The 25,959-nt window shown below is 43.6% G+C and overlaps 1 protein-coding gene across 2 annotated transcripts in view; it reads left to right on the plus strand.

Annotated features, from left to right (window-relative positions):
• RASGRF2 (Ras protein specific guanine nucleotide releasing factor 2) overlaps window positions 1-25,959 on the plus strand; it is a 255,357-nt gene that overhangs the window by 140,036 nt on the left and 89,362 nt on the right. For both annotated transcript variants that reach the window (XM_066602949.1, XM_066602950.1), the window contains 4 exons: window positions 13,046-13,125; window positions 16,451-16,644; window positions 18,062-18,171; window positions 25,087-25,205. In XM_066602949.1, the coding sequence (XP_066459046.1) occupies window positions 13,046-13,125; window positions 16,451-16,644; window positions 18,062-18,171; window positions 25,087-25,205 (503 nt within the window). The remainder of the gene's footprint in view (window positions 1-13,045; window positions 13,126-16,450; window positions 16,645-18,061; window positions 18,172-25,086; window positions 25,206-25,959) is intronic.

The following is a 25,959-nucleotide window of genomic DNA, read 5'->3' on the forward strand; positions in this document are numbered from 1 at the left end:
CGGTGGTTTGGGAACAGCCAACAAGTGTGATTGTTTCAGAAATACCTGCACCACACACCTCTGGGCACCAATCTGCTTGCGGTCAAGGTAACTCAAGTTACTATGTTTACCCAAGACTTCCAAATATTGTCTTCTACTGCACAGATCAGATTATCTGTCAGCAAATCGTGGCCTTCCTATCCGTTTGTACAACATTACTGATCACAAAATGTCACGCACCAGCCGGTCCTAATGCAATGATCCTTCAGTGTAGACATATATCTTGGTGAGTGAAATAACAAAATTGAATTGTAGAGCTATTAATCTACCATCTGATCGTAGAAAAGTAAGAATAGTCCCGGAAAACCCCTTTAAGCACTAATGTTAAAATTTTGTCAGCATTCATTTATAATTCAGTACTCAGACCAGACACATATCCTGGCAAGTGAAATAATAAAAATGAATTGTAGAGCTATTAATCTGACATGTTTAACTGATTGTAGAATATGGGGATAGTCTTGGAAAACCCCTTTAAGCACTGATGTTAAAAAAAAATTCTGTATTTTATTTATAATTTAGAACTCGAACCAGACCCTAGGCTTTTCCACTGAGTTCATTCAGACTCCACATCAGAGCAGACCCACATGTTCATTCAGACCCAAAAATTAATTCTAAACCACACGCTGATATACTTACAGTACTACTTTGATGCCCTCCTTTATGCTTGATTTTTGAGTGCTTCCTCACTCAAGATCCAGATATCTGTCAACGTCAGATCCTTTATAGTAACATAGTGTGTATGGCTGGAAAACGTTCACCGATTACCCGGCATTGTGGATCCAAAGGAAGGCAAAAAACCCCAATGAGGTAGAAGTTAATTTTGTGCCATCCGCTGCATAGAAGATCGATATACTGGCCAGTGACAGGATCTTATGTATGCTGCATAGAATATCTTGATACTAGCTAGTAACAGGACCTTGTGTGCTGGGCTAGACCCCTTTGAGCCATGAGCTCCATAGTAGCCACACTCTACTTCTCGGAGCACAAGGAACCAGCTCTCTTCTGAGCAGCTGTTCAGAATCGATGAAAGCTGAGTTTGTAGAGCCCCTTTCCACTCAATAACTACTGCCTCAGCTGGTCGTTTGCCCCTCCCAGTGGTAGAGATGGCTCCAGCTAACACTACCCCTCTTAACCCATTAAGGACCAGGTGCAGTAAATATACGGTGCCTGGTCCTGGGCTTAAAGCACCACCGATAGTAAAATTACGGCGGCGCTTTAAGCCTCCTGCTTCTGCAATAAATTAGAGCAGGAACGGGTTATCAGCTGTTAGTGACAGCTGATAACCAGGAGGAGAAGGCAGGAGGGGTTTTTAACCCTTCTTGCCTTTCCTTTCCCTAGTACACAGTGCTCAATGAGCACTGTGTACTAGAAAGTGAAAGCAGAACTGTAGCTTTCACTACGGGAGGCAGGGGGTCATGTGACCTCCGAGGTTATCTGATACAGCAGAGCTGGAGGGTCAAACTAGACCAGTGACTAATGTCACTACAGGGGTTGCTTTCCCCTGTAACTGGGGCTTCTATGGATGCCCCAGCTACAGTGGGAAAGTGTCAAATAATAAAAAAGTGAATGTCATCAAGAGGTCTTATATGATGTCATGGGGGACATAGATAGTAAAAAAAAACATAATTACATACATCAGTAAAACAAAATTACAGAATAAAACAACAATATATACATAAGAAAGAAAATAACAGAAAACCGGCGCCAACCAAAACCATCGCCGTATGCGCCCTGTAAACCAAAACCATACATGCTATATATATCAGAATGTCCGAAACAAATAGAGGAACCCATTCCCATACTTTATTTTAGCATAAATACGCTAAATAAAAAAAACATAAATGTTAAAATAATTTTTTTTAGCATTTTACCTCCGATGAAACTAAAAAACGGGGAAAAAAGTCAGTGAAAAATATATTTAAAAAATCACCCTATATGTCATGGGAAAAAAAAACGCAGTAAAAATTATTTTGGTAGCTAAAGGTAACAAAATAGGGCAGCAAAACCGCCACATGAGTAAAATCTAGAGATGAGCGAGCACCAAAATGCTCGGGTGCTCGTTACTCGGGACGAAATTATCGCGATGCTCGAGGGTTCGTTTCGAATAACGAACCCCATTGAAGTCAATGGGCGACCCGAGCATTTTTGTATATCGCCAATGCTCGCTAAGGTTTTCATTTGTGAAAATCTGGGCAATTCAAGAAAGTGATGGGAACGACACAGAAACGGATAGGGCAGGCGAGGGGCTACATGTTGGGCTGCATCTTAAGTTCCCAGGTCCCACTATTAAGCCACAATAGCGGCAAGAGTGGCCCCCCCCCTCCCAACAACTTTTACTTCTGAAAAGCCCTCATTAGCAATGCATACCTTAGCTAAGCACCACACTACCTCCAACAAAGCACAATCACTGCCTGCATGACACTCCGCTGCCACTTCTCCTGGGTTACAAGCTGCCCAACCCCCCCCCCCACGACCCAGTGTCCACAGCGCACACCAAACTGTCCCTGCCCAGCCTTCAGCTTCCCTCATGCCATGCCACCCTCATGTCTATTTATAAGTGCGTCTGCCAGAGGAAAAGCAGGCACACACTGCAGAGGGTTGACACGGCTAGGCAGCGACCCTCTTTAAAAGGGGCAGGGCGATAGTCCACAATGCTGTACAGAAGCAATGAGAAATATAATCCTGTGCCACCGCCATCAGGAGCTGCACATGTGGGCATAGCAATGGGGAACCTATGTGCCACACACTATTCATTCTGTCAAGGTGTCTGCATGCCCCAGTCAGACCGCGGTTTTTTATAAATAGTCACAGGCAGGTACAACTCCGCAATGGGAATTCCGTGTGCACCCACAGCATGGGTGGCTCCCTGGAACCCACGGGCGGTACATAAATGTATCCCATTGCAGTGCCCAAGACAGCTGATGTAACGTCAGCTGTAATGCAGGTGGGCTAAAAATTAATTTGATTACACTGTAGGCGAGGGCCCCCAAAAATTGGTGTACCAACAGTACTAATGTACCTGAGAAAAATTGCCCATGCCCAACCAAGAGGGCAGGTGAAATCCATTAATCGCTTTGGTTAATGTGGCTAAATTGGTAACTAGGTCTGGAGGCAGCCCAGTTAAAATAAAAATTGGTAGAGGTGAAAGTTTCAACGCTTTAATGAGCATTGAAACGTATAAAAATTGTTTACAAAAATTATATGACTGAGCCTTGTGGGCCTAAGAAAAATTGCCCGTTCGGCGTGATTATGTGAGGTTTCAGGAGGAGGAGCAGAAGGAGGAGGAGGAATATTATACACAGATTGATGAAGCAAAAAGGTCCCCGTTTTTGATGGGGATAGAGAACGATGTTTCCATCCGCGGGTGCAGCCTACATATTGCTTAGGTATCGCTGCTGTCCGCTGGTGGAGAAGAGAAGTCTGGGGAAATCCAGGCTTTGTTCATCTTGATGAGTGTAAGCCTGTCGGCACTGTCGGTTGACAGGCGGGTACGCTTATCTGTGATGATTTCCCCAGCCGCACTAAACACCCTCTCTGACAAGACGCTAGCCGCAGGACAAGCAAGCACCTCCAGGGCATACAGTGCAAGTTCAGGCCACGTGTCCAGCTTCGACACCCAGTAGTTGTAGGGGGCAGAGGCGTCACGGAGGACGGTCGTGCGATCGGCTACGTACTCCCTCACCATCCTTTTACAGTGCTCCCGCCGACTCAGCCTTGACTGGGGAGCGGTGACACAGTCTTGCTGGGGAGCCATAAAGCTGTCAAGGGCCTTAGAGAGTGTTCCCCTGCCTGTGCTGTACATGCTGCCTGATCTCCACGCCTCCCCTGCTACTTGGCCCTCGGAACTGCGCCTTCGGCCACTAGCGCTGTTGGATGGGAATTTTACCATCAGTTTGTCCGCCAGGGTCCTGTGGTATAGCATCACTCTCGAACCCCTTTCCTCTTCGGGTATGAGAGTGGAAAGGTTCTCCTTATACCGTGGGTCAAGCAGTGTGTACACCCAGTAATCCGTAGTGGCCAGAATGCGTGTAACGCGAGGGTCACGAGAAAGGCATCCTAACATGAAGTCAGCCATGTGTGCCAGGGTACCTGTACGCAACACATGGCTGTCATCACTAGGAAGATCACTTTCAGGATCCTCCTCCTCCTCCTCCTCCTCAGGCCATACGCTGAAAGGATGACAGGCAAGCAGCATGTGTACCCTCAGCAGTGGGCCAAGCTGTCTCTTCCCCCTCCTCCTCATCCTCCTCATGCTCCTCCTCCTCCTCCTCCTCAACGCGCTGAGATATAGACAGGAGGGTGCTCTGACTATCCAGCGACATACTGTCTTCCCCCGGCTCTGTTTCTGAGCGCAAAGCGTCTGCCTTTATGCATTGCAGGGAACTTCTCAAGAGGCATAGCAGAGGAATGGTGACGCTAATGATTGCAGCATCGCCGCTCACCATCTGGGTAGACTCCTCAAAGTTTCCAAGGACCTGGCAGATGTCTGCCAACCAGGCCCACTCTTCTGTAAATAATTGAAGAGGCTGACTCCCACTGCGCCGCCCATGTTGGAGTTGGTATTCCACTATAGCTCTACGCTGCTCATAGAGCCTGGCCAACATGTGGAGCGTAGAGTTCCACCGTGTGGGCACGTCGCACAGCAGTCGGTGCACTGGCAGATGAAACCGATGTTACAGGGTGCGCAGGTGGCAGCGTCCGTGTGGGACTTGCGGAAATGTGCGCAGAGCCGGCGCACCTTTCCGAGCAGGTCTGACAAGCGTGGGTAGCTTTTCAGAAAGCGCTGAACCACCAAATTAAAGACGTGGGCCAGGCATGGCACGTGCGTGAGGCTGCCGAGCTGCAGAGCCGCCACCAGGTTACGGCCGTTGTCACACACGACCATGCCCGGTTGGAGGCTCAGCGGCGCAAGCCAGTGGTCGGTCTGCTCTGTCAGACCCTGCAGCAGTTCGTGGGCCATGTGCCTCTTCTCTTCTAAGCTGAGTAGTTTCAGCACGGCCTGCTGACGCTTGCCCACCGCTGTGCTGCCACGCCGCGCGACACCGACTGCTGGCGACGTGCTGCTGCTGACACATCTTGATTGTGAGACAGAGGTTGCGTTGGAGGATTTAACAGCCCAGACAGAGCCAGGAAATAATTTTGCGCAAGCCTGCTGTAACACTTAGCTGGCTGCGTATAAATTTGGAGAAGTAATACACCCAGCAGAGACCCAGAACACTGAGGACAGTCACAGGCAGCCCAAATAGATTTTTTTCCCCAAATGTTTTTGCAAAGGCCCACTGCCTATATTCAATCAATATGTCTTCTGTCCCTGCCTAACCACCACTTCTGGCCCTGGAGTATTACTGCAGGGCGCAATGCTCTGCACGGCCGATATACCAAAAAAAAAAAAAAAAGTGCAACACTGCAAAAAGCAGCCTCCACAGTACTGCACACGGTTAGATGTGGCCCTAAGAAGGACCGTTGGGGTTCTTGAAGCCTAAAATACTAACACTCTCCCTATAGCAGCTCCGGCACCAGCAGCACTTTCCCTGAACTATGTCAGAATGCATCTGTGGCGAGGCGCGGGAGGGGCCGATTTATATACTCGGGTGACACCTGATCTCGCCAGCCACTCACTGCAGGGGGGTGGTATAGGGCTTGAATGTCGCAGGGGGAAGTTGTAATGCCTTCCCTGTCTTTCTATTGGCCAGAAATGCGCGCTAACGTCTCAGAGATGAAAGTGAAAGTAACCCGAACATCGTGTGGTACTCGTCACGAGTAACGAGCATCTCGAACACGCTAATACTCGAACGAGTATCAAGCTCAGACGAGTACGTTCGCTCATCTCTAGTAAAATCCCTAAAGTGCCTGGTCCTTAATGGGTTAAGTTAAAAAATTGATGTAAATGTATTCAGATTTTATGTACATTTTTTCAGCAATTCATATTATGAGTAAAGTTTTCTCTTGTGCTGTTGACTGTTGCGTACTTATTTACAATTATTTCAGACCAAATGTCAAATGCTTCTTAGATTTTTATGCGCTCTTTTGCCAAGAGAACCGGAAATTAAAAAGACAATTATAAAAGTTACCTTCATGTTCATTAAAAGAGAAATATTCAGCCCAGTTCACAGAGCTCATTTCTATAATATGTAAACATGTTCCATATCGCTGAGTTTCTCATCAAAAGTTTTGATTTTTCTACCCAATTTCAGATTTGCTTTTGAGGATTCGCTGTAAAATGTTCTTTCTGGCGTTAATGAGACTTTTGCAGTAACCTCCTGAGCGGCATTGATTATCTTCCTGATGCGTTAGTCAGTGTTCCCGATGGATAAACATGGGGACAAACCTCATCATCAAAGAGCAAGTGTCTAGAAGCACGTAGCCCCGAGAAGCTTCATTAATCCTAAATGCAACTCCTACAATCCTACTACCTGTAGTTAAAAGAGGGCTTTTATAGTTCCGTCCCTGCGCTGCTTCCAAAGGTTTAATGTAAGGCTATGCCAGGTAGAGGAGCCAAGTGGATATCTGTGATACCAAGAACAACCTTGTTGCACATCTATGTTGTAGAAACAATTTTGGTACATGATATTTGACAGTTTTTATTCTCATTTGCATTGCTTTTAAACACTGCTGCCCCGGCAAGCAGAACAGAGTCCGGAACAATCCAGAGTCTTAAAAAAGTAACTTGATTGGCAATAAATGAATGTATTTTCCTATCATGAGGTCTTCTAAAACAGGATTTCGAAAACTCAATACAACATAAGTGAGCTGTAGAGTCATGTCATAAAGAGCATCAAATTAATCCCATAAGGGCTCACACTCACTGGCGTTTTTTTTTCTCTTGCACTGTGAGAGTGAGTGAAAACACTCGCCTCGCAGCGCAAGAAAAAAGCTGTGATATCGCCAGTGTTTGCAATGGGGCCAGCGGCAGCAGCGCTAGTCCCATTGAAAACATAAAGAGAATACCACAGATTTCTGTCACAGCTGTGGCAGAAGTCCATCATGCCATCCTATTGCTTTCAATGGGGTCGGCGCTGCTGCCGGCCCCATTGAAAGCAGTGGTTTTGTGGCAACCCCTGCAGCATGATTTTCAGGGAAGGGCTTGAAATACAAGCCCTTCCCTGAAAATCATCCCTAGCTGCTTAAAAAAACAAAACAAAAAAACTTTACTTACCTCTCTGCCGCTTGGACGCATCCTCCGGCTGGCTCCACTGCACTGCTGTCCAGCACTTTCAGCAGGCTGGGGTTTAAAAATCCCCACCTCCTGAAAGGGCTGTGCTGATTGGCTGAGCGCTCAGCCAAGCGCTGGCTGTAATTGGCTGAGCGCTCAGCCAATCAGCACAGCCCTTTGAGGAGGCAGGGATTTTTAAACCCCCGCCTGCTGAAAGTGCTGGACAGTAGTGCAGGAGAGCGAAACGGAGGACACAGCAGAGAGGTGAGTAAAGTTTTTTTTTGTTTGTTTTTTTGTTTTAACCATCTAGGGATGATTTTCAGGGAAGGGCTTATATCTCAAGCCCTTCCCCGAAAATCATGCTGCAGAGGTTGCCACAAAACCATTGCTTTCAATGTGGCCGGCAGCGGTGCCGACCGCATTGACAGCAATGGGATTGCATGCTGGACTTCTGCCACAGCTGTCAGAGCTGTGGCTGAGGATTCCTTCATCTGTGACAGCTGCGGCAGATGTCCGCGATATTCTCCCTATGTTTTCAATGGGGCTAGCCGCTGGCCCCATTGAAGACACTGCAATATCACAGCGTTTTTCTTGCACGGCGAGTGTTTTCACTCACTCTCGCAGCGCAAGAGAAAAAAAAAACGCCAGTGGGTGTGAGCCCTAACAGTCATATAAAAATGGAAAAACACTCCTAAAAGTCACTTTTTTAAATTGTAGATTACGAATTTTGGTGAATTTTGACCCCTTAGGGTGCATTCAGACGACCATATATCGGCTGGGTTTTCACGCCCAGCCGATATACGGCGTCTCTCTCTGCAGGGGGAGGAGGCTGGAAGATCCGGGAGCAGTGCTCTGAGCTCCCGCCCCCCTCTCTGCCTCCTCTCCACCCCCCTGCACTATTTTCAATGAGGAGAGGCAGGACAGGGGTGGAGCTAATTCCCAGAACTTAGCCACACCCCTGGCCCGCCTCCTCTCATTGCAAATAGTGCAGAGGGGTGGAGAGGAGGTTAGGAGCTCAGAGCACTGCTCCCGACTCTTCCAGCCTCCTCCTCCTACAGAGAGGGACGCCATATATCGGCCGAGCGTGAAAACCCAGCCGATATACGGTCGTCTGAATGCACCCTTCGGCTGGTGTCAGATGGGCATAAGCACATTTATGCTGCGCAATGTGCATTGCATATTTGCATGTTCATGTTTTGCTGTATTTGTGGCTGCGCAAATCTGGCACAATTGCACACATAAAAAAACATACAACCATGCTGCCAATAACTGAAATGAGTAATTAAGTTCATTGGTTCAGTATGTGGTGTGCAGGAAAATAAAGCATGCTGTGTTTTTTTGGAAACTGGGTGGGGTTGGTGGGTTCATGTATTTAATGTATGCACAAAATACACTTATGTGAACAAACCCATTGAGGTACGTTTATAGAGGAGCAATTTCAGGTACAGATATTGTATGAAATAACTTTTCTTAATTTTTTTTGCTGGAGGACAGTGGTAAAAACAATTTCAGCATTATTTTGAGGGGGGATCTAATTTTGTGGTGTTCACCATGTGATATAGATTGACTTTATTTTATGAGTTTTTACTATTACGACACACCAAATTTATGTTTGAAGACTGTATGCAGGCTTTTTCATAGGATGACTTCTAGTTTTTATTGGTACCATTTTTGAGTAGCATAGAAAACTTTTTGATTACTTTTTATTGCTTTGGTGAAGTGTGATACACCAATGAAATTGCTATTTTAACGTTTTTGGGGGGGGGGTGCAAAATTTACAGTGCTAGATGAATAATATAATATTTTATAGTAAGGCCTCATGTCCACAGGCGAGGACCATGCGTAACTGTCCAGGTCTTCCTTTTTCTTTACTGCGGATGTGTGCAGAAGCGCAGCGTTTTTATTTATTTTTTTTCAAACTCGCGCTTTCCCGCAGAATCCGCGTCTCGTCCGCATTGTCACTTGTGGACCGGACGGCTTTCATTGACTTCAATGGCAGCCGTCCAATGCGGGAGCCGCACTGAAATGGAGCAAGCTGCGATTTGATTTCCGCAAATCTGCATGTTTTAATTCAGCTGTGGACGCCCATGTTCCCCTATGGGCAACTTGAACTTTGGATTGTCCATGCGGGTGCCCCGTGCGGATTCCGCAATTCAAATCCGCATGGACATTGGGCCTAAGGGCTCATGTCCACGGGGAAAATCAGGCCCGCTACGGATTCTCCATGGAGAATCTGCAGCGGGTCCCTCCTGCCCCGCGGACATGAGCGCTGAAAATAGGAATAAATCAGAATTAACTTACCTCTCACACGCTCCGGATACTTCCTTCGCTGCGGCGTCATCTTCTCTCGTCGCGGCCGGATCTTCTTTCTTCGGCTCGGCGGATGTGCGTGATGACGTCGGTGACGTGCCCCGCGCATGCGCTGGGCCGAAGCAAAATGATCCGGCCGCGACTGAGAGAAGATGGCGCCGCAGCGAAGAGAAGAACCGGAGCGGGTGAGTAAAATCTGATTTGTGTGTCCCGCGGATCCGGACGGCTTCCATAGGCTTCAATAGAAGCCTGCGGGAGCCGTCCCCGCGGGAGACCCGCATGAAAATGGAGCATGGTCCAGATTTTTTCATGCTCCATTTTTTTTAAAATCCCTTTTATTGACCATCCGCGGGTATTTATCTACCCCGCGGGTGGTCAATGCATCCCTATGGGGTGCGGATCCGCGTGCAGGAGAAGAGTTAAAATCCGCTGCGGATTTTAATTCTTATTTTGCCCGTGGACATGAGCCCTAAAGGTTGTTGTGGATGTTGTAACACCAATTATGTGTAGTTTTTGTTTTTTATTTCAATATTTAAAGCATCGTGTAAGGGGGGGGGGGGGGGGGACATAAAAAAGTGTTCTGTGCAGACCTTTAGATGGTAAACGCCTGCGGGATTTAACAGCATAGAGGAGTGATTAGATGATCTCCTCACTGCTTTTGTGAGATTAATATCACAAGCAGGATTTGACTAAAAAGTAGGCACCTGTATGTAGATAACATAGGATAAGTAATTAGCTTTACTAATTACTCCCCGTCTTGCAATACGACCTCTGCACAGGTCAGAGAACATGTCTAGAACAGTCTTCCATAAAAGTCAATGGGTCAGTGGCCCTCCATTGTGTGAATGGCCCATGAAGCTGCTGTAAAGTATATCTCTATGTGCTGTTAAATGTAGCTCAGGAAAGATGGCTGCCCCACAGTCTTATATAGACAACAGCGGGAAAAAAAATGATACAATCACAAAATAAAAACGGTTAGAAAATGAAAATATAACCTTATCCGGTTTTAATTAAGAAAGCAAATTTGGGTTCTCTAATCCCTTTAACTTCAAGTGGAGGGGAAAAATTCAATGTGTATCCCTTAAAAACAGCACCAGTGTAATAAATATGTTCAAAAGGTAATTTTTCTGATGTGGCATTCCTTTAAAACATGCCTTTTCTGCTAACACCTAACTTGTGAATGTCCAAAATTTCTGGACAAATTAAGCCGTTCTTCTGTCCATCTGGGCTCCTCTCCATTCAAAGTGGTACAATTTTTAGTTTAAATTGGAGTGTCATTATTGGGCCTTATATCACAGGAACAGAGGCAGTATACAGTGTAAAGGACTTGTTACTGACTGTGCTATCGTAGCAGAAGGGAAATACGTAGAGCTAATGTAGAGCACGTGATATCATTTCTGTATAATACAACCACTAGAGATGAGCGAGCACCAAAATGCTCGGGTGCTCGTTAGTCGGGACGAACTTTTCGCGATGCTCGAGGGTTCGTTCCGAGTAACGAACCCCATTGAAGTCAATGGGCGACCCGAGCATTTTTGTATATCGCCGATGCTTGCTAAGGTTTCCATTTGTGAAAATCTGGGCAATTCAAGAAAGTGATGGGAACGACACAGAAACGGATAGGGCAGGCGAGGGGCTACATGTTGGGCTGCATCTCAAGTTCCCAGGTCCCACTATTAAGCCACAATAGCGGCAAGAGTGCCCCGCCCCCCCCCCCTCCCGCACTGTCAGCATAAAGATCGTTCTCCTCTTCCACAGCTGTAACAGCTGTGGCAAAGAAGAACGATGTTAGCCCATTGAATTCAATGGAGCCGGCAATACAGCAGGTTCCACTGAAAGCAATGGGCTGCTGGACAGCGCTGGATGAATTGTCGGGAAGGGCTTAAATATATAAGCCCTTCCCTGCAATTCATCCAGAAATGTGTAAAAATAAAAATATATACCGTATATACCGGCGTATAAGACGACCCCCCAACTGTCACCTTATACGCCGGGAATACAGCGGAGCAAAGAATAAAAATCATTACTCACTTCCCCCGGCGTTCTGCGGTGCTGCTGCAGGCTGTCGCTCCCTCCTGGTCCCCGGCAGAGCATTGCTTTCTGGACGCAGAGCTTGAAATCCCCGCCTCCAGAAAACACACGTGCCTTCAGCCAATCACAGCCATTCAATGACATCATTGTGACAGTTGGGGGGTCGTCTTATACGCCCCGTCGCCTTATACGCCGGTATATACGGTATATATTTTTATTGTAACACATTTCTGGATGAATTGCAGGGAAGGGCTTATATATTTAAGCCCTTCCCGACAATTCATCCCGCGATCGCCGGCAGCCCATTGCTTTCAGTGGAACCGGCTGTATTGCCGGCTCCATTGAATTCAATGGGCAAACATCGTTCTTCTCTGCCACAGCTGTTACAGCTGTGGCAGAGAAGAATGATTTGTCTTCTATATGTTCTCAATGGGGTTGGCGCTGCTGCCGCCGGCCCCATTGAGCGCATATAGAGAAGAGAACAGGAATCGCAGATCGCAGATAGGTGCGATCTGCGATTTCTATGGCCTAAGAAGGACCGTTGGGGTTCTTGAAGCCTAAAATCACTCCTAACGCTCTCCCTATAGCAGCTCCGGCATCAGCAGCACTTTCCCTGAACTATGTCAGAATGCATCTGTGGCGAGCCGCGGGAGGGGCAGATTTTAATACTCGGGTGACACCTAATCTCGCCAGCCACTCACTGCAGGGGGGTGGTATAGGGCTTGAACGTCGCAGAGGGAAGTTGTAATGCCTTCCCTGTCTTTCTATTGGCCAGAAAAGCGCGCAAATTTCTCAGGGAACAAAATGAAAGTGACTCGAACATCGCGTGGTACTCGTCACGAGTAACGAGCATCTCGAACACCCTAATACTCGAACGAGTATCAAGCTCGGACGAGTATGCTCGCTCATCTCTAATAACCACTTGATATTTTGAGTATTTCCGTTTTAGTTATTGTTGTAGGGGGGGGAGATCGTACAAGAGGTATATTTTTTGCGTTTTTGCTTTGCTGCTATATTATATATAGGCAAAATAAAGCATGATAGCACTGGTGCGTGACTGTCACCAACTTCAGGACCCCAAGATTTTTGCTGACTGGGTATAAGTGTTTAAGAAAAAAATAACTAAAATAATGTGCAATGATCTTCGATGTACTTTGTGTCTAATGCTCTTCTATACATAGTTGGCTCTGTCCTCCCTATGCAGAAATCATTGTTAATCTCACAATCGTATAAGTCACCAGCTGTGCCTTATTTATTGCATGGAGGCTGATTATTCCTGACCTTTCTCGCTGACGACCTATAATTTCACCTTCGGTTCTTCATTTTTCATTAATGAATAATTTACATGTTTTATCATTCCTTATTTTCCTTATTCCAGTATTATTTATCTATTTAATAACAAGTAACTAGAAATTGCTGTAAAGATGGGACTGCTTCACCGGTAGCATTTGATGTAATGACTAAGAGGCATATAGAAATCATATCATATATTCTTTTATTTGTCTCCTGCAGTGAAACCATCATGTTTCTCCATGAAATCTTTCACCAGGGTCTGAAAGCAAGAATTACTAATTGGCCTACTTTAATTTTAGGTATGTGAAATGTGTTATGCAATCCTGTTAATATGTAAATTAGATAATACAAGTTGAATGGCTACTATGTAGATTTATGGGACATGTGCACAATTGTCTTAAAGGGGCACAGCCTTTTCAGACAACTTATGCTCATCTAATAGCCTGTGTGTGTGTGTCATCAATCTTGTAGTATACTTTTTTCATTTTCTCTTGTTAAAGCAAGGCTGAAGTGGCTGCCACAAAGTGTCTCCCTTCCAGCTGCTTTGTAGTCCACTACCTGTTGTTAGGTTTTGAGCTTCTGTAGTTACTGGGATAATGGGGATGTTTTCTTAGCTGCAGGGGTGGGGCTATTTTCATAGGCTACCCACGTGCACTCACAGGCTGACAGATCTGCAGACACTGTGTTTGCAATCTCCACATTATTTACGTCTCCTGCTGTTACAACCTGTGTGTGCACATTAGTTTTGGCCAGAATGTCTCAGCATGCCTGACTCCTACAATACTGCCTCTCTGCTAATTGGACCAGAGCAATGTAATGTGGACAGTAAGGGAAAGGAAGTATAACACCTTTAAATACTGGGCAGCAGAAAATGAGGAAGACCACCTGAAAATCAAAATTCTAGAAACATGAAACAGGATTCAAACAGCGGTAAATGAGAGGGTAAGGAGAGCCTGTTAGTGTCGAAAACTTGTTCAAAACTCTGGTACACTTAAAGATTCTTGCTTCATTTTAAAATATGTCTTGTGCTGGCTGAGATTGCCTACCGGTAATTTTTGCCACTGAATTATATATCACTGATTCTTCTCTTAATGACCAAACTGTTGCTGAAAATGAAGTATTAGAGGAAATTAATTCTTCAAGTAGCAGTTTGATGTTTTCTCAAGTGATGCAGTTTCCATTTCACCAAGACACTTGGCTATTAATTTTATAATTATAGCTTTGCTAATCCACTTTTATTAAGGCGATGCTATTTTCCCCACTTAATATTTAAAACCTAATCGGATAATACTATCTCGCATTTGTTCTAAAATAAAAAAAGTAAGCAAAGCTATCTTTTGTTATATGTTAAAAGGGACTAATAAACAAGTAAAGCCAATATAGGTATAAATATATTAAGATATAACTAAATTCATGAAAAAATGGGGTGTGACTTAAATGCAACAAGAAAACTAAGCTCATCAATAGATGGTGTAAAGTTAGAAAAAAGTGTCAAAGTTCTCTTCCAGCATGAGCCATTGTGATAAATGTTGTGCATTTTAGACAGCCTTATCTAACTTTGTACTGGGTAACTTTTAACCCTTTCCAATCCACTGTCTGACCTCTGAAGACATTATGATTTAAGGCTGTACAGCTCCGATGTTGGAAGACATCCGTTTGGGTTCTCTTACTGTATATTGCCAGCCTCTCTGCAGTCGGAGCCTATCCAACGTGTCACCTCATGCAGTACTGCCTTTAGCCAGCAGATAGCGCCATTCTATAACGGCAGAAAAAGAGTAAGCCCCCTAGGAAAACCAGGATACAAAGTGGATTGGAAAGGGTTAAACAGGTTTAGTAAATCTGCCCAAGAGTCTTGCAACAGAATACAAACATGTAGTGTAAACCTAACCTAACACAGTCCCCGACATAAAATCTATTATATGCTAGAAAGCTGCAGATTTTGTGTATATTCTTCCCATACAAATGTATATTCATTCCTGCACATTATAGGAATGGGATAGTGTTTGTTCCCCTACTTTGAATACAGCAAAAAATTGTTCTAAAACCATATGCTTTTTTTAATGTGTGTGTGTGTGTGGTTTTTTTTTTATGCAGTTTTACACCTCAACTGCACTGTCTGGATATACCTTTGAATAAAGCTACAAAGTCCTTCTGATAGATGGTGCCAAATATATATATTTTTCTTCTTGGTCCAGTGATATAATTATTAAGCGACATGTATGATGGCCATGTTCTCACTTTTAGTTGTATTTCGTATATGCACAAAATTTATAGACATTTTAGCCTTACTAAGCCAGCCTTGTGGCCCAATAGATTTTACTATAATTTACGCCAGAAAGTACTGCAAATTATAGCAGAAATCCAATGCAATGTCAGTCCAGGCTTGCCGAGGAAACTAACCAACAGGTTCTGGAAAAGGGCACAAGAACAGACTGAATGATGTTTAGAACACAAAGGATTACAGGGTTGTCAGATGTCCAAGGCAATACAATTGACGGTGGTAGAAACCGAGGTGAGGCCTAAGATCTTTTCCGGATCTACATCGACTAAACCTGCCAACTAAGTGGAACACCCGCCCTGAAAAGGGCAACCCCACTTTTGGAACCTCACTAGATTCCTTATATGTCTCTAGGTGTAAAGTGAAGGAAATGGAATATGTGAGAACAGGACGGGACAGAAAAGACCAATGAACCAGGCTAAGTTAGAGTTCGGGAGCAACAAGAAGTCCTAATACTCATCGTCCAAAGTCTGTAAAATAAAGGCACTGATAGAAGCACTCAGAAGTACAAAGGCAAACACCCCTAATCACTACGTCTGACCAGTATACAAATGTATTACCAACATCCTCTGCAAAGAATAGGCAGAATAAATACTCTGTCAGTCTATCAGTTCGAAAACGGAAGGAAAATGTGCCTCCCTCAGCGTTCAGCACTGAATGCCACTATGCATTCGCCAACAAGCACATGTGTGTGGTGCTGATGCCATGATGTCACACCAGACCATTCCATGCACCCTATCCCTGTCAGCGCCATCGGCGCCATGACTTGGTGAAGTTTAGTTTTTAGATACACAAATGACCCCAGATGCACCACATGTATTAAGACGTTTGTGCCACATTTGGAGCATCATCTTCCGTGGGCACTGCCCCACTGATCTTGGTAAATGTACTCCATTTTCTTTACAGATGAGTTTTTCACATTGTAGTTAGAGATGAGCGAGCATACTCACTAAGGACATTACTCGAGCGAGTATTGTCCTTAGTGAGTACCTGCCCGCTCGGAAGAAAAGGTTCGGCTGCTGGCGCGGGTGAGCGGTGAGTTGCGGGAGTGAGCAGGTGGGAGTGGGGGGGGAGAGAGGGAGAGAGATCTCCCCTCCATTCCCCCCTGCTCTCCCCTGCCGCTCCCCGCCCCCCGCTGGCACACAAATCTTTTCTTCCGAGTGGGCAGGTACTTACTAAGGACAATACTCGCTGGAGTAATTGTCCTTAGTGAGTATGCTCGCTCATCTCTAATTGTAGTTAATTTTTGAGACTATAGCATGTGTGCTTCCATTCATCTTATGGCAAGTAATTTATCTTACAACTACCTGAACCATTACTCAGACCTTTCTTCTTTTCTTGTCCAGCTGATTTGTTTGATATTCTCCTGCCTATGCTGAACATCTACCAAGAATTTGTACGGAATCATCAGTACAGTCTCCAAGTGCTGGCAAACTGTAAGCAAAACCGAGACTTTGACAAGCTCCTCAAGCAATACGAAGCTAACCCAGCATGTGAAGGGAGGATGCTGGAGACATTCCTGACATACCCAATGTTCCAGGTAATGGCAGTGACATGACTGACTGCAATCAGTGGAATATGGAACGCAGATTTAAAATACGACATATGCCAACACAATGCTACAAATGCATACATTCCATCACATTTTCTTTGATTTCAAACAGCTTCATGTTCAAGCAAGTGCTTTATTTTCTTTTTTTATGTGCCTCTTTTTGATGATTAAAGTATATTATTTCCGATTTCACTTGGCAACTGGGAGTCCTTGAAATCCAATTTTTGGCTACATGTTAATTGTTTGATAGCGCAATTTGTCATGCTGAACAGATAAATCCACTTCTTTCAAACAATGAGGATTGACCTGACCGTGGATAATTATTGGTTGATCTGCAGACAAATAGCCTATGTTACCATGGTTGTAGCATCTATAAGGCCTATTGTGTCAAACAATACAGAATTTTCTAATCCATAGACAGCTACAGAGATGGGGAAGTATTTGTTTCCTACCATTATTAACTACTTATGCTGACTGGATGAACAAATATCCACTCAAAGCATTACTCTCTGCCCTTACTGAGCCCGGACAGGTTATGCCAACTAATTCAGATACAGCTGAAAGTCATATGTCTATACGTCACCATACACATCAAAGTGATTGTCTAGTTTAGGAAAACTATTTCCAGATACCCTATAAGAGGGTTCCGAGTTAATATGGGTGGTTTCCCAGTCATGTCCCTCATCTATCAGACAGAACAGAGAGCTGATACAATGCACATCTCTTGTTATGTGAGACCCGACACGTCCATGTATTACGTGGACAGGCCAATGATTTCAGTGACTCTGTCATGTTTCATTTCAGCAGTAGTGAAGTTAAAGGGGTTGTTTTGAGATTTTTTAAATATTTTTTTTTTTACATTTCACAAGGTAAGTTTTCAAGAAAAAATACAACTTATCTTTTAAGTGTCCTGATTCTCCAGTTCCCACTGCTCCAGTCCCAGAAGCTGCAGCGGTCACATGTAGTTCATTGTTGACCTGACTACTGTAGTGGTCATTGTGTACATAAATGCTTAATTGTAAAAATGAGAAAATGATGGACTGTAGGCGCAAACCTTGTAATGTAACGCACATAAAAAAGGGCTTAAACAAATGTATTCTTTATTAATTGATATATATTATAATATAAAATTCCTCCACTTCTATTGATATTTATTTTTAACTTTTTAAAGTGAAAAACATTTTTGTCACAATAAATAACTTAAATAACTGAAAAAGATTTGTTTACGTCCATAACACAGTCATGGTGAGCATCTTAAAATGTAAAATTTAAATTTTTCGAGTTCTTTTGATATTTCACTCTATGAAATTTGTAAAATGTACAATTTTTATTTGAAATCTAATATGTGACCGCACGTACAGATATCATACAGTATTGCTTACAAATGTATCTTTTCTTTATGTAGATACCTCGGTACATTATAACTCTCCATGAGCTTCTGGCCCATACACCTCATGAACACGTGGAAAGGAAAAGCTTAGAATTTGCTCAATCTAAACTGGAGGAACTTTCAAGGTAAGCCACCAGGGCTGTGATTACACCAGGCTTTATTTGCAGGTTAAAGGGGTTGACCATTTAACCCTTTCCAATCCAATTTGTATCCTGGTTTGGGTTGTTGGAGGGGGCTGTGAAAAGATGGAGACACCGTCTCTTAAGTTTTGACATATGCAAGTATGTAAATATATACCTTGTTCCATCTCTGTGATTGAAGGCCTCCTGTTGTCATGTATGGACTATGTAAACACTGTAGATTGATGTTCTCTACATCCATAGGATGTAGGATGGTGGCGGACATTTAATTTTCCCATGTAACCACTTCCTCAGGGTAACCGTAACGTTGTATGCAGTGCAATCTGTGGGCAACATGTTATAGAGCAAAAGAAGCCGAGCAATTTGGTAAGAAAAGATCAGTATAGCTTGTAACTTTTTTTCATTTTAATTCCGGCTTATTCTGCATCTAAGAGTCTAGTGGGCGGTCTTAACAGTGATTAGCAGCTATCTCTGTATGCATTCTTATACAAGGGAGACTATCATTCTTTGATAAGACTGCTCCTTGGACTCCCAGGTCTACAGTCAGCAGGAATTAAAACTAATGAAGTACAAGTTGTATAGAAGTAAATAAGTATAACAAGGTGAAAGCCCTCACTTACTGACTGACTCGCACCCTAATTCTCTAACTTCCCGGTGTCATACAAACATTAAATTTGGCAGAAGCATTGTCTAGGTCCTAAACAGGAAATGTAAAGGGGTCACAACTCGATTATTCAATTCTAAGCGCGGAAATAAGTGACCCTCTATGTAATGTAACTAATAACACACATCTGTACCGCACAAATGGTAAATTTGCCACAACCATTCTTTACGTTCTAAAAAGGATAATTAAAAGGATTGCAACTTTAATATTCAACTCTAAGCGTGAAAATCTGTGTGAAAATCCACGATACAGGAGTTATTTTCTGCAGGCTCCAGTCTGGGGGTAAATTTGAATAAAAAGGGGCGTTACCTTTTAAGGGTAAAACGTGAGGAGAGTGGGAGAGGTGGTACATTTTGCAGAGGGACATCGGTACATGCAGTCTGAGGTGAATCTAATGCTCCTCTATATGTATACATATTTTATTCCTCGGTTCCTCTGAAGTAACCATTACTTCATAAAATTTTCAGTGCGAACAACTCGTAAACACCTGTACCAAATCAACTCCATCTGCCCTGCTTCTTCTGCTTTTGCATGCTGCCTGCAGATTGGACTGCATGCTCAATGTGATGGGTTCCCTTTACCAGTTTATGACATTTTAGGAAATTTTCCTAGAAATTGGTAAATCTAAGTATGGCAGGAAGCTCAAGATTTATCTTTCTATCCAGGAAGCAGCAGTCATAGCATTTGTTAGAAACACTGGGCAGATTTATGCTACATGGCAACTTGGGTCATACAATGATGTACCAACGCTGGCTGTAAATATGAAAAAAGAAATGCACTTCACCTATAACGGTCAACTTTCTTGGGTACTAACTTTGCCTCCCGGTACTCAGATATCCCCAGGAGTTCCAGTACAGCAGAACAGTTTAACAAGCATGTTTTACCTTAAAGGGGTTTTCCAGTGAAATACTATTGATGATCTATCATCATAGGTCATCAATAGTTGATCGGCGAGGGCACGCCACTCGGGACCCCGACTGATCAGCTGAACAGGCGCGTGTTGTCAGCGCCACAATAACACAGAGGTTGGAGCTGTAGCTTCCGCGCCGAACTCTGTGCAGTGGTCGGTGCTTGTAACTGTAGGCACGGCTCTTATTGACTTCAGTAAAAGCCGTGCTTGTTCTTACAAGCACCGACCACTGCTTGGGAGGTTGGCGCAGAGACTTCTGCTCCAAATGCACAGAGGTCGGAGTGGAAGCCTCCGCGCTGACCTTTGTATAGTGGCCGGCACTTGTAACTGCAGGCATCGTTCCCATTTAAATAAATTAAAGCTGTCCCTGCAGTTACAAGCGCTGGCCACTACACAGAGGTCAGCGCAGTCGGGGTCCCGAGCAGCAGACCCCAGCCGAACAACTATTGATGACCTATCATAATGATAGATCATTAATAGTATTTCACTGGAAAACCCCTTTAATCTATCTACTAAGCTGACCACTGACATCAGACACCACTGTCCCTGAGTATCTGTAAAGATATAACCCTAATGGAAATCCTGTCTGAAACACTGACCCTGACAAATGAGAGGCCATCAATATCTAGAGACAGGAAAACCAAACTGAGCAAAGCCAATGATGAATGAAGACTAGGCAGATACAAGCTGAGAATGAGCAGATAAGAACCACAAGGCTAGGAAGCCAAGACTGAACAAGACATAACTATAGGAACAAGACTACACTGACAAGAGCAATCAAGACTATTACAAGATACTAGAAGCTAAAAAAGAATACTGGATTGAAACATTAAATGGCTTTTGCTATAACTAGTGACTCACACTGTAGAAGCTAGTAATATGTAAGCGGAGGCTAGCCAATCAGGAGCTCCTCTCCAAATGAGCCTGGGCTGCAGCAGTGTAGTTATGTGACCCACTCTAATGGATCAGCCATTGGACAGTTGAATAACTTCTCCTCTAACAACAAACTAGTGGACAGGAAATTACAACACATGGAGAGAATTTTTGCTGATTCTAATAATGTCACATCTGTCACAAAAATTCCAACCAAGAGTGATGGATTTTTGGTCACAGGTCACAAGTCGGGCAAAAAAAACAACTTCATTTAGTGACCTGTTTGACAATGGTTTCTAGACATCAACTGTGGATGTGGTTAAGCAAAGTCTAACATTATGGCTGCACATGGCTGGGTCGGATTCTGCATGCGGGAGCCCGCAGTGCAATCCGGCGCTGTGCCCAGCCGGCATCCACGCATACCTGACATTTCTTCTTCTTTACTGTACTGCTGATGGTCCACACAGCACGCCGTCGGACATGTGCAGTAGAGTTTTGTTTTGGTTTTTTCAAATCGCTGCTTTCCCCCCCTTGTCTTTAGGCGATGACGTGGAATCCGTGACCTTTCCGCAATGTCATTGCAGAAGAGCCGCGAGTCGGACAGCTTCCATTGACTTCAATGAAAGCTGTCTGTGTGAAATTCGCACCAAAATAGAGCATGCTGCGATTCTTTTCCTCCGTGAGCAGAAAATTGCAGTTGATTTCCGCTCTAGGACAGGAAAATGCGTTTTTTCATTGCATGCTATAGGCGTTTTTTGTTGCAGATGCCCGCTCCGGATTCTGCAATGCAAATCCGCCCATGTGCAGACGGACCTAAGCCAGCTTAAAGTGAGTAAAATGTCCCATCCCCCACAGCAGATCTACTGTCCCAAACGCATAGCCTCATAGATCCCATCTGAGTTCAAGTTACTAGACCCGCTTGTAATGCACTTGTCTGAATCTGGCCTTTGACACATTTAACAAGCTCAGATTTTGGCATAGTTTGTCTCAATAACCAAGTAAGACTGGCTTCTGACACATTTTGGTGCATGTGCCAATGCACAAATTTATATACTGCCATGCACCCAAGTAAATAGATCGCTCCAAGTTCTCCTTTGTAGGTTTAAGAACTTTGTGCTCTCAGTTGTCTCAGGAGAACAGTTGTATGAATGTTTCAGTTTCCTGCAGGAGTTATGCAGTGTTCAGCTTGAGGCTAATTGGTGCTTACTGGTTGTTTATGCTTGTAGTTTGTTTGCGGATCATCATATAATATTAATAGTTCTTAGTAGTGTTATGTAATTAGCGCGTACTTGTCACACATGCACTGTGGAGAGAAGTACTTGTAGACATTGCAGTGCAGAGCCGTACCAATTCACAGACTTTGCTACATTGAAAGTGTGCTATGATATCCCAGTATGTTATATATGGTTCTCTGGCAAACTACATATGTGTCCTTCCTTACCTTTCCTCTTGGCTGGAGACATCCTGAGATGAGTGTCACAAGGTGAGCTTTGAAAATAGAAATTTTCATTAAGACCCTTTTACACGGGCCGTAATCGTTAAGATTCTCTCTGGGTCGCGGGAATCCGAACAATTATTGTACAGTGCAAATGCATTCTCCGATTGAACGACTAGCGATAATTCCTTTGCTTATCCTTTTGTTTAGTTTATGTATGCGTAAAAACTAAACCGTTGGCCCATGTTAAGAGGCAGGCCATCATCTATGGACGCTCCTCCTCCATTCCTGATCATTCCTGTGTAAAAGCAGAGGAACAGTCATTGCTGGGACGACCTGTCGGGCATCAGCGCCCGGCAGGCCATCCAATCTAAAAGGGCCCTAAGTTAAACCAAACCAGAATTTGTTTATTAAAGCTAATCTCCCAACACCCATCGTGAAATATCGCTAATCAAGAGGAAAGGTAAGAATACATTCAGAAATACGGATCCAATTAGTGCCAACAACATGCTGAAAATAGAAAAACAACTAATGGCTGTATGTAAACTTGGCCGTCACATATTTTGCTCATATGTTTATAGCAATGTATTTGATGGCCCTGGCTCCGTAGTAGATGGTGCGCTGGGCTGGAGGTTGAATAAATCAATACATTTAATAATCTGCATTTCCAGCATGTTAGTAAAAAGAAACAGTTTACACATCCGCTACATTAAGAGCCGACCTAAATGCTTGCTTCTATGGATGTCTCCTGTACACATTTCCTTGTGTAGAAAGCTCTGGATTTGTATTCTCCCCCATCCCTACTTAGGTCAGTCACGTGGGGAGTTTTAAAATGAATAGAAAGCATGTTTCTGATCTAGATCAGATTAAAAGATTATTTGCCTGGGTCATTGGCTGCTGCACTGGCTCAAGAATAATTCATTCATCAAACAAATATAGATGCTATTGTGTAATATGTTATCTCGGAGAAGATACTTAAAGGGACATCACTGTGAAGACAAAACATTTACTATATAGAACATTTAGGCTACCTTCATATTTGCGTTGGAACCTCCGTTCAGAGGTTCCATCCCTTGTCTGGCACAAAACGGAAGAAATGGCGCTTTTTCTTGCGGTAAATGGCGGGCAGCTGAGCGGAAAGGGAACGGACCTAAAATATAGTAAGTGGGGTCCCATTAGGGCGGTTCTGTTCTGTCATAAGATGGATGTGTTCAGCCAGGGCATTCCCTTTCCCCAGCTAGGGAATTCTTACTGGAAACTGAATCCCCACCGTAGATGTGAAAGCACCCTTATTAGAAAAGCAATGTATATAATGTACAGATGGGTTTTTCTTTAGCTTGACTCTTAGGGTCCTTTCAGAAAAGCCGATTATCGTTTGAACGAGCGAGTGACGTCACCGCTAGCTTCGCTCTTGTGCAGCCTGTTTAGACAGGTTCATGCATCATTGGCTCGTTAAAATGAGAATCGTTCAGTCTTTCACACTTGCTGAATGAGAAGGACTGAACGATTGCTGTTTAAACTGTACAATAAGTGAATGAGCCAACAATGATTTTTATGCCCGCATAAAATGAGTGGCGAACGAAAAGTGAAGGAATATCGTTCGTCGTTGGTTCGCATTTAGACCAAACAATTATCTTCACTTTCGCTCGTTTAATTGATTTTCTTTTAATGATAATCGTTCCGTGTAAAAGCACCCTGGACGTGACATGCTATTACAGCGTGCTGAACTATCAGGGGGGTTTATTTACACTTCGAATTACTTTACAATGGGCTTTGTTTAAGGCGGTGACACTGTACTGGATGGATAGTTAACCCCCAACACTCCCCCAATGGTGTCATCTAGCAATTCTATTCTCCCATGTGAAGAGATAGTTAGAGATGAGCGAGCGTACTCGCTAAGGCAAATTACTCGCTCGAGTAGTTTGCCTTAGCGAGTACGCTCGCTCATCTCTAGAGATAGTATATATAAAAACAGAAAGTGCCCAGATAAATTTTACGAAATCTGGGGAATTCGGTGTGGCTCACCAACCACAACCCACACACAAAGCGCATTTCAGCAATTGGTTGGCATACCAAGGTCTTCAACCCTTCTAGGTACCATATAGTCTTTACACAGGTTTGACGAGTATATCCTGAACTCAACGCAACACCTTTTCAAATATGTTATATGTGTACACTGTCTTATGGATTTGTAATCTATTCATATACTTGAACCATGTCACATTCAGCTTTGTCACTGAGTAATACGATTTACTATGTTATTTTATTCCTCAATAAAACAAGTTGAAGAAAGTTAAAGCCCTTTTGTGTAACCTGTATCAGCCACAATTGCAGCCAAACCTTTCTATAATATATCCTTCAACTTTCACACCAGTATTCCATACAGATACCTCCCTAAATTTGTACTTACTCTTGTGCATCTTTTAAAATTCTCATTATACTACAGTATCTTCAGGTTTACTTGATGAATGCCGATTTTTGTTGAAAAGCATGAATCAGATCAGCATTTGGACAATTTCCAAAACCCGTGCTGTGCTACTTTTAGAACCCACATATGTAGTTGTCACAGCTTATGTGTAACCTTAGTAATTTGGCAGTATATAACAGAGCCATCTGCTGGCAGTAAGTTTAGGGACATGAAAGTCTTTTTAACTGCAAGTCTGTATGAGATTTGTGTTATTAAATAAAGGTTATACTATGGTATGTCTTAACTGATTTTCTATTTACGTTTACATAAAAAAAAAATCTAAATTTATTGGAATCTGTTCTTACACTTTGGGGGACATTTGTCGGACTGTTTTTACAACAGTAATACTGCAGTAATTGACAGCTACCTCTTATATGTAGTCCTGGTGGGCCCACTGGACCTCTAAGCTCACAAAGAGCAGACATGTAAATGAGTAAAGCATGTTGGAGGAAGAGAGGACCTGTAATTGAGCATGTTCACCTTTTTTAGTGCTATTCAGCAATGTATGTAAATCAACAAATAAATCATTTATTATATGTCGTGTTATACAGGGTTATGCATGATGAAGTCAGCGACACAGAAAACATCCGGAAAAACCTGTCTATTGAAAGAATGATTGTGGAGGGCTGCGATATATTACTCGATACAAGCCAAACATTTGTACGCCAAGGTAAGTTTTTTTTTTTTTTTTTTGGTTTTGTTTTTTTCTACTATTTATCATTGGAATGTATAACGTGTACCATATATAGGGAATTATAAATCACTTCTGTCATATTCATAGTGGCTACACTTGAGTCATATTCCCACAATCAACTTTTACCACTAAAGGCCCATTTACACAGAGCGATGATCGCTCAAAAATCGCTAAAAAGCGATCGCTTGAGCGATAATCGTTGCGTCTAAATGAGCGGCCATCGTACACTTTTCGTGCACTGCTAGCTGATCGTTAAATTCAGTCCAACCTAAAAATCGACCTACAGCTTTATCAGTAGGTCTTCTCGGGTAGTGCTGATAGCATTGTTTCCCTCTGGAGAACCAAGGAACTGAAAGCTAATAAGAGCCCTCGGGCTAATAACTGCATTCAGGGAAGGCTTCATTTGCACACTTAATTGCTCTTAAGTAGCTGAGTAGCTGCTTAATAGTTTATGCAAAATGATCGCTCAAAGTTGTTACTCAAATTGTCATTTGAGCGATCATCGCTCCTTGTAAATGGGCCTTTACTCTGTGGAGAAGTGATAAGTCTGATCAGTTTGGGTCTCGCCACTGAGACCCTCACAGATTCTGAAAATGGGGGTGCTGTGTACCCCTCTTCTCCTCACTGTATTCCCCCAACCACAGTGAGTAGGAGCTTGAATAGAGCTGCAAGGCAAGTGACACTCCATTCATTTTAATGGGACTGACAGAGATGGCCGAGTACATTCTTG

The sequence above is a fragment of the Eleutherodactylus coqui genome, chromosome 5 (genome assembly GCF_035609145.1).
Source record: "Eleutherodactylus coqui strain aEleCoq1 chromosome 5, aEleCoq1.hap1, whole genome shotgun sequence".
NCBI classification, from domain to species: Eukaryota; Metazoa; Chordata; class Amphibia; order Anura; family Eleutherodactylidae; genus Eleutherodactylus; species Eleutherodactylus coqui.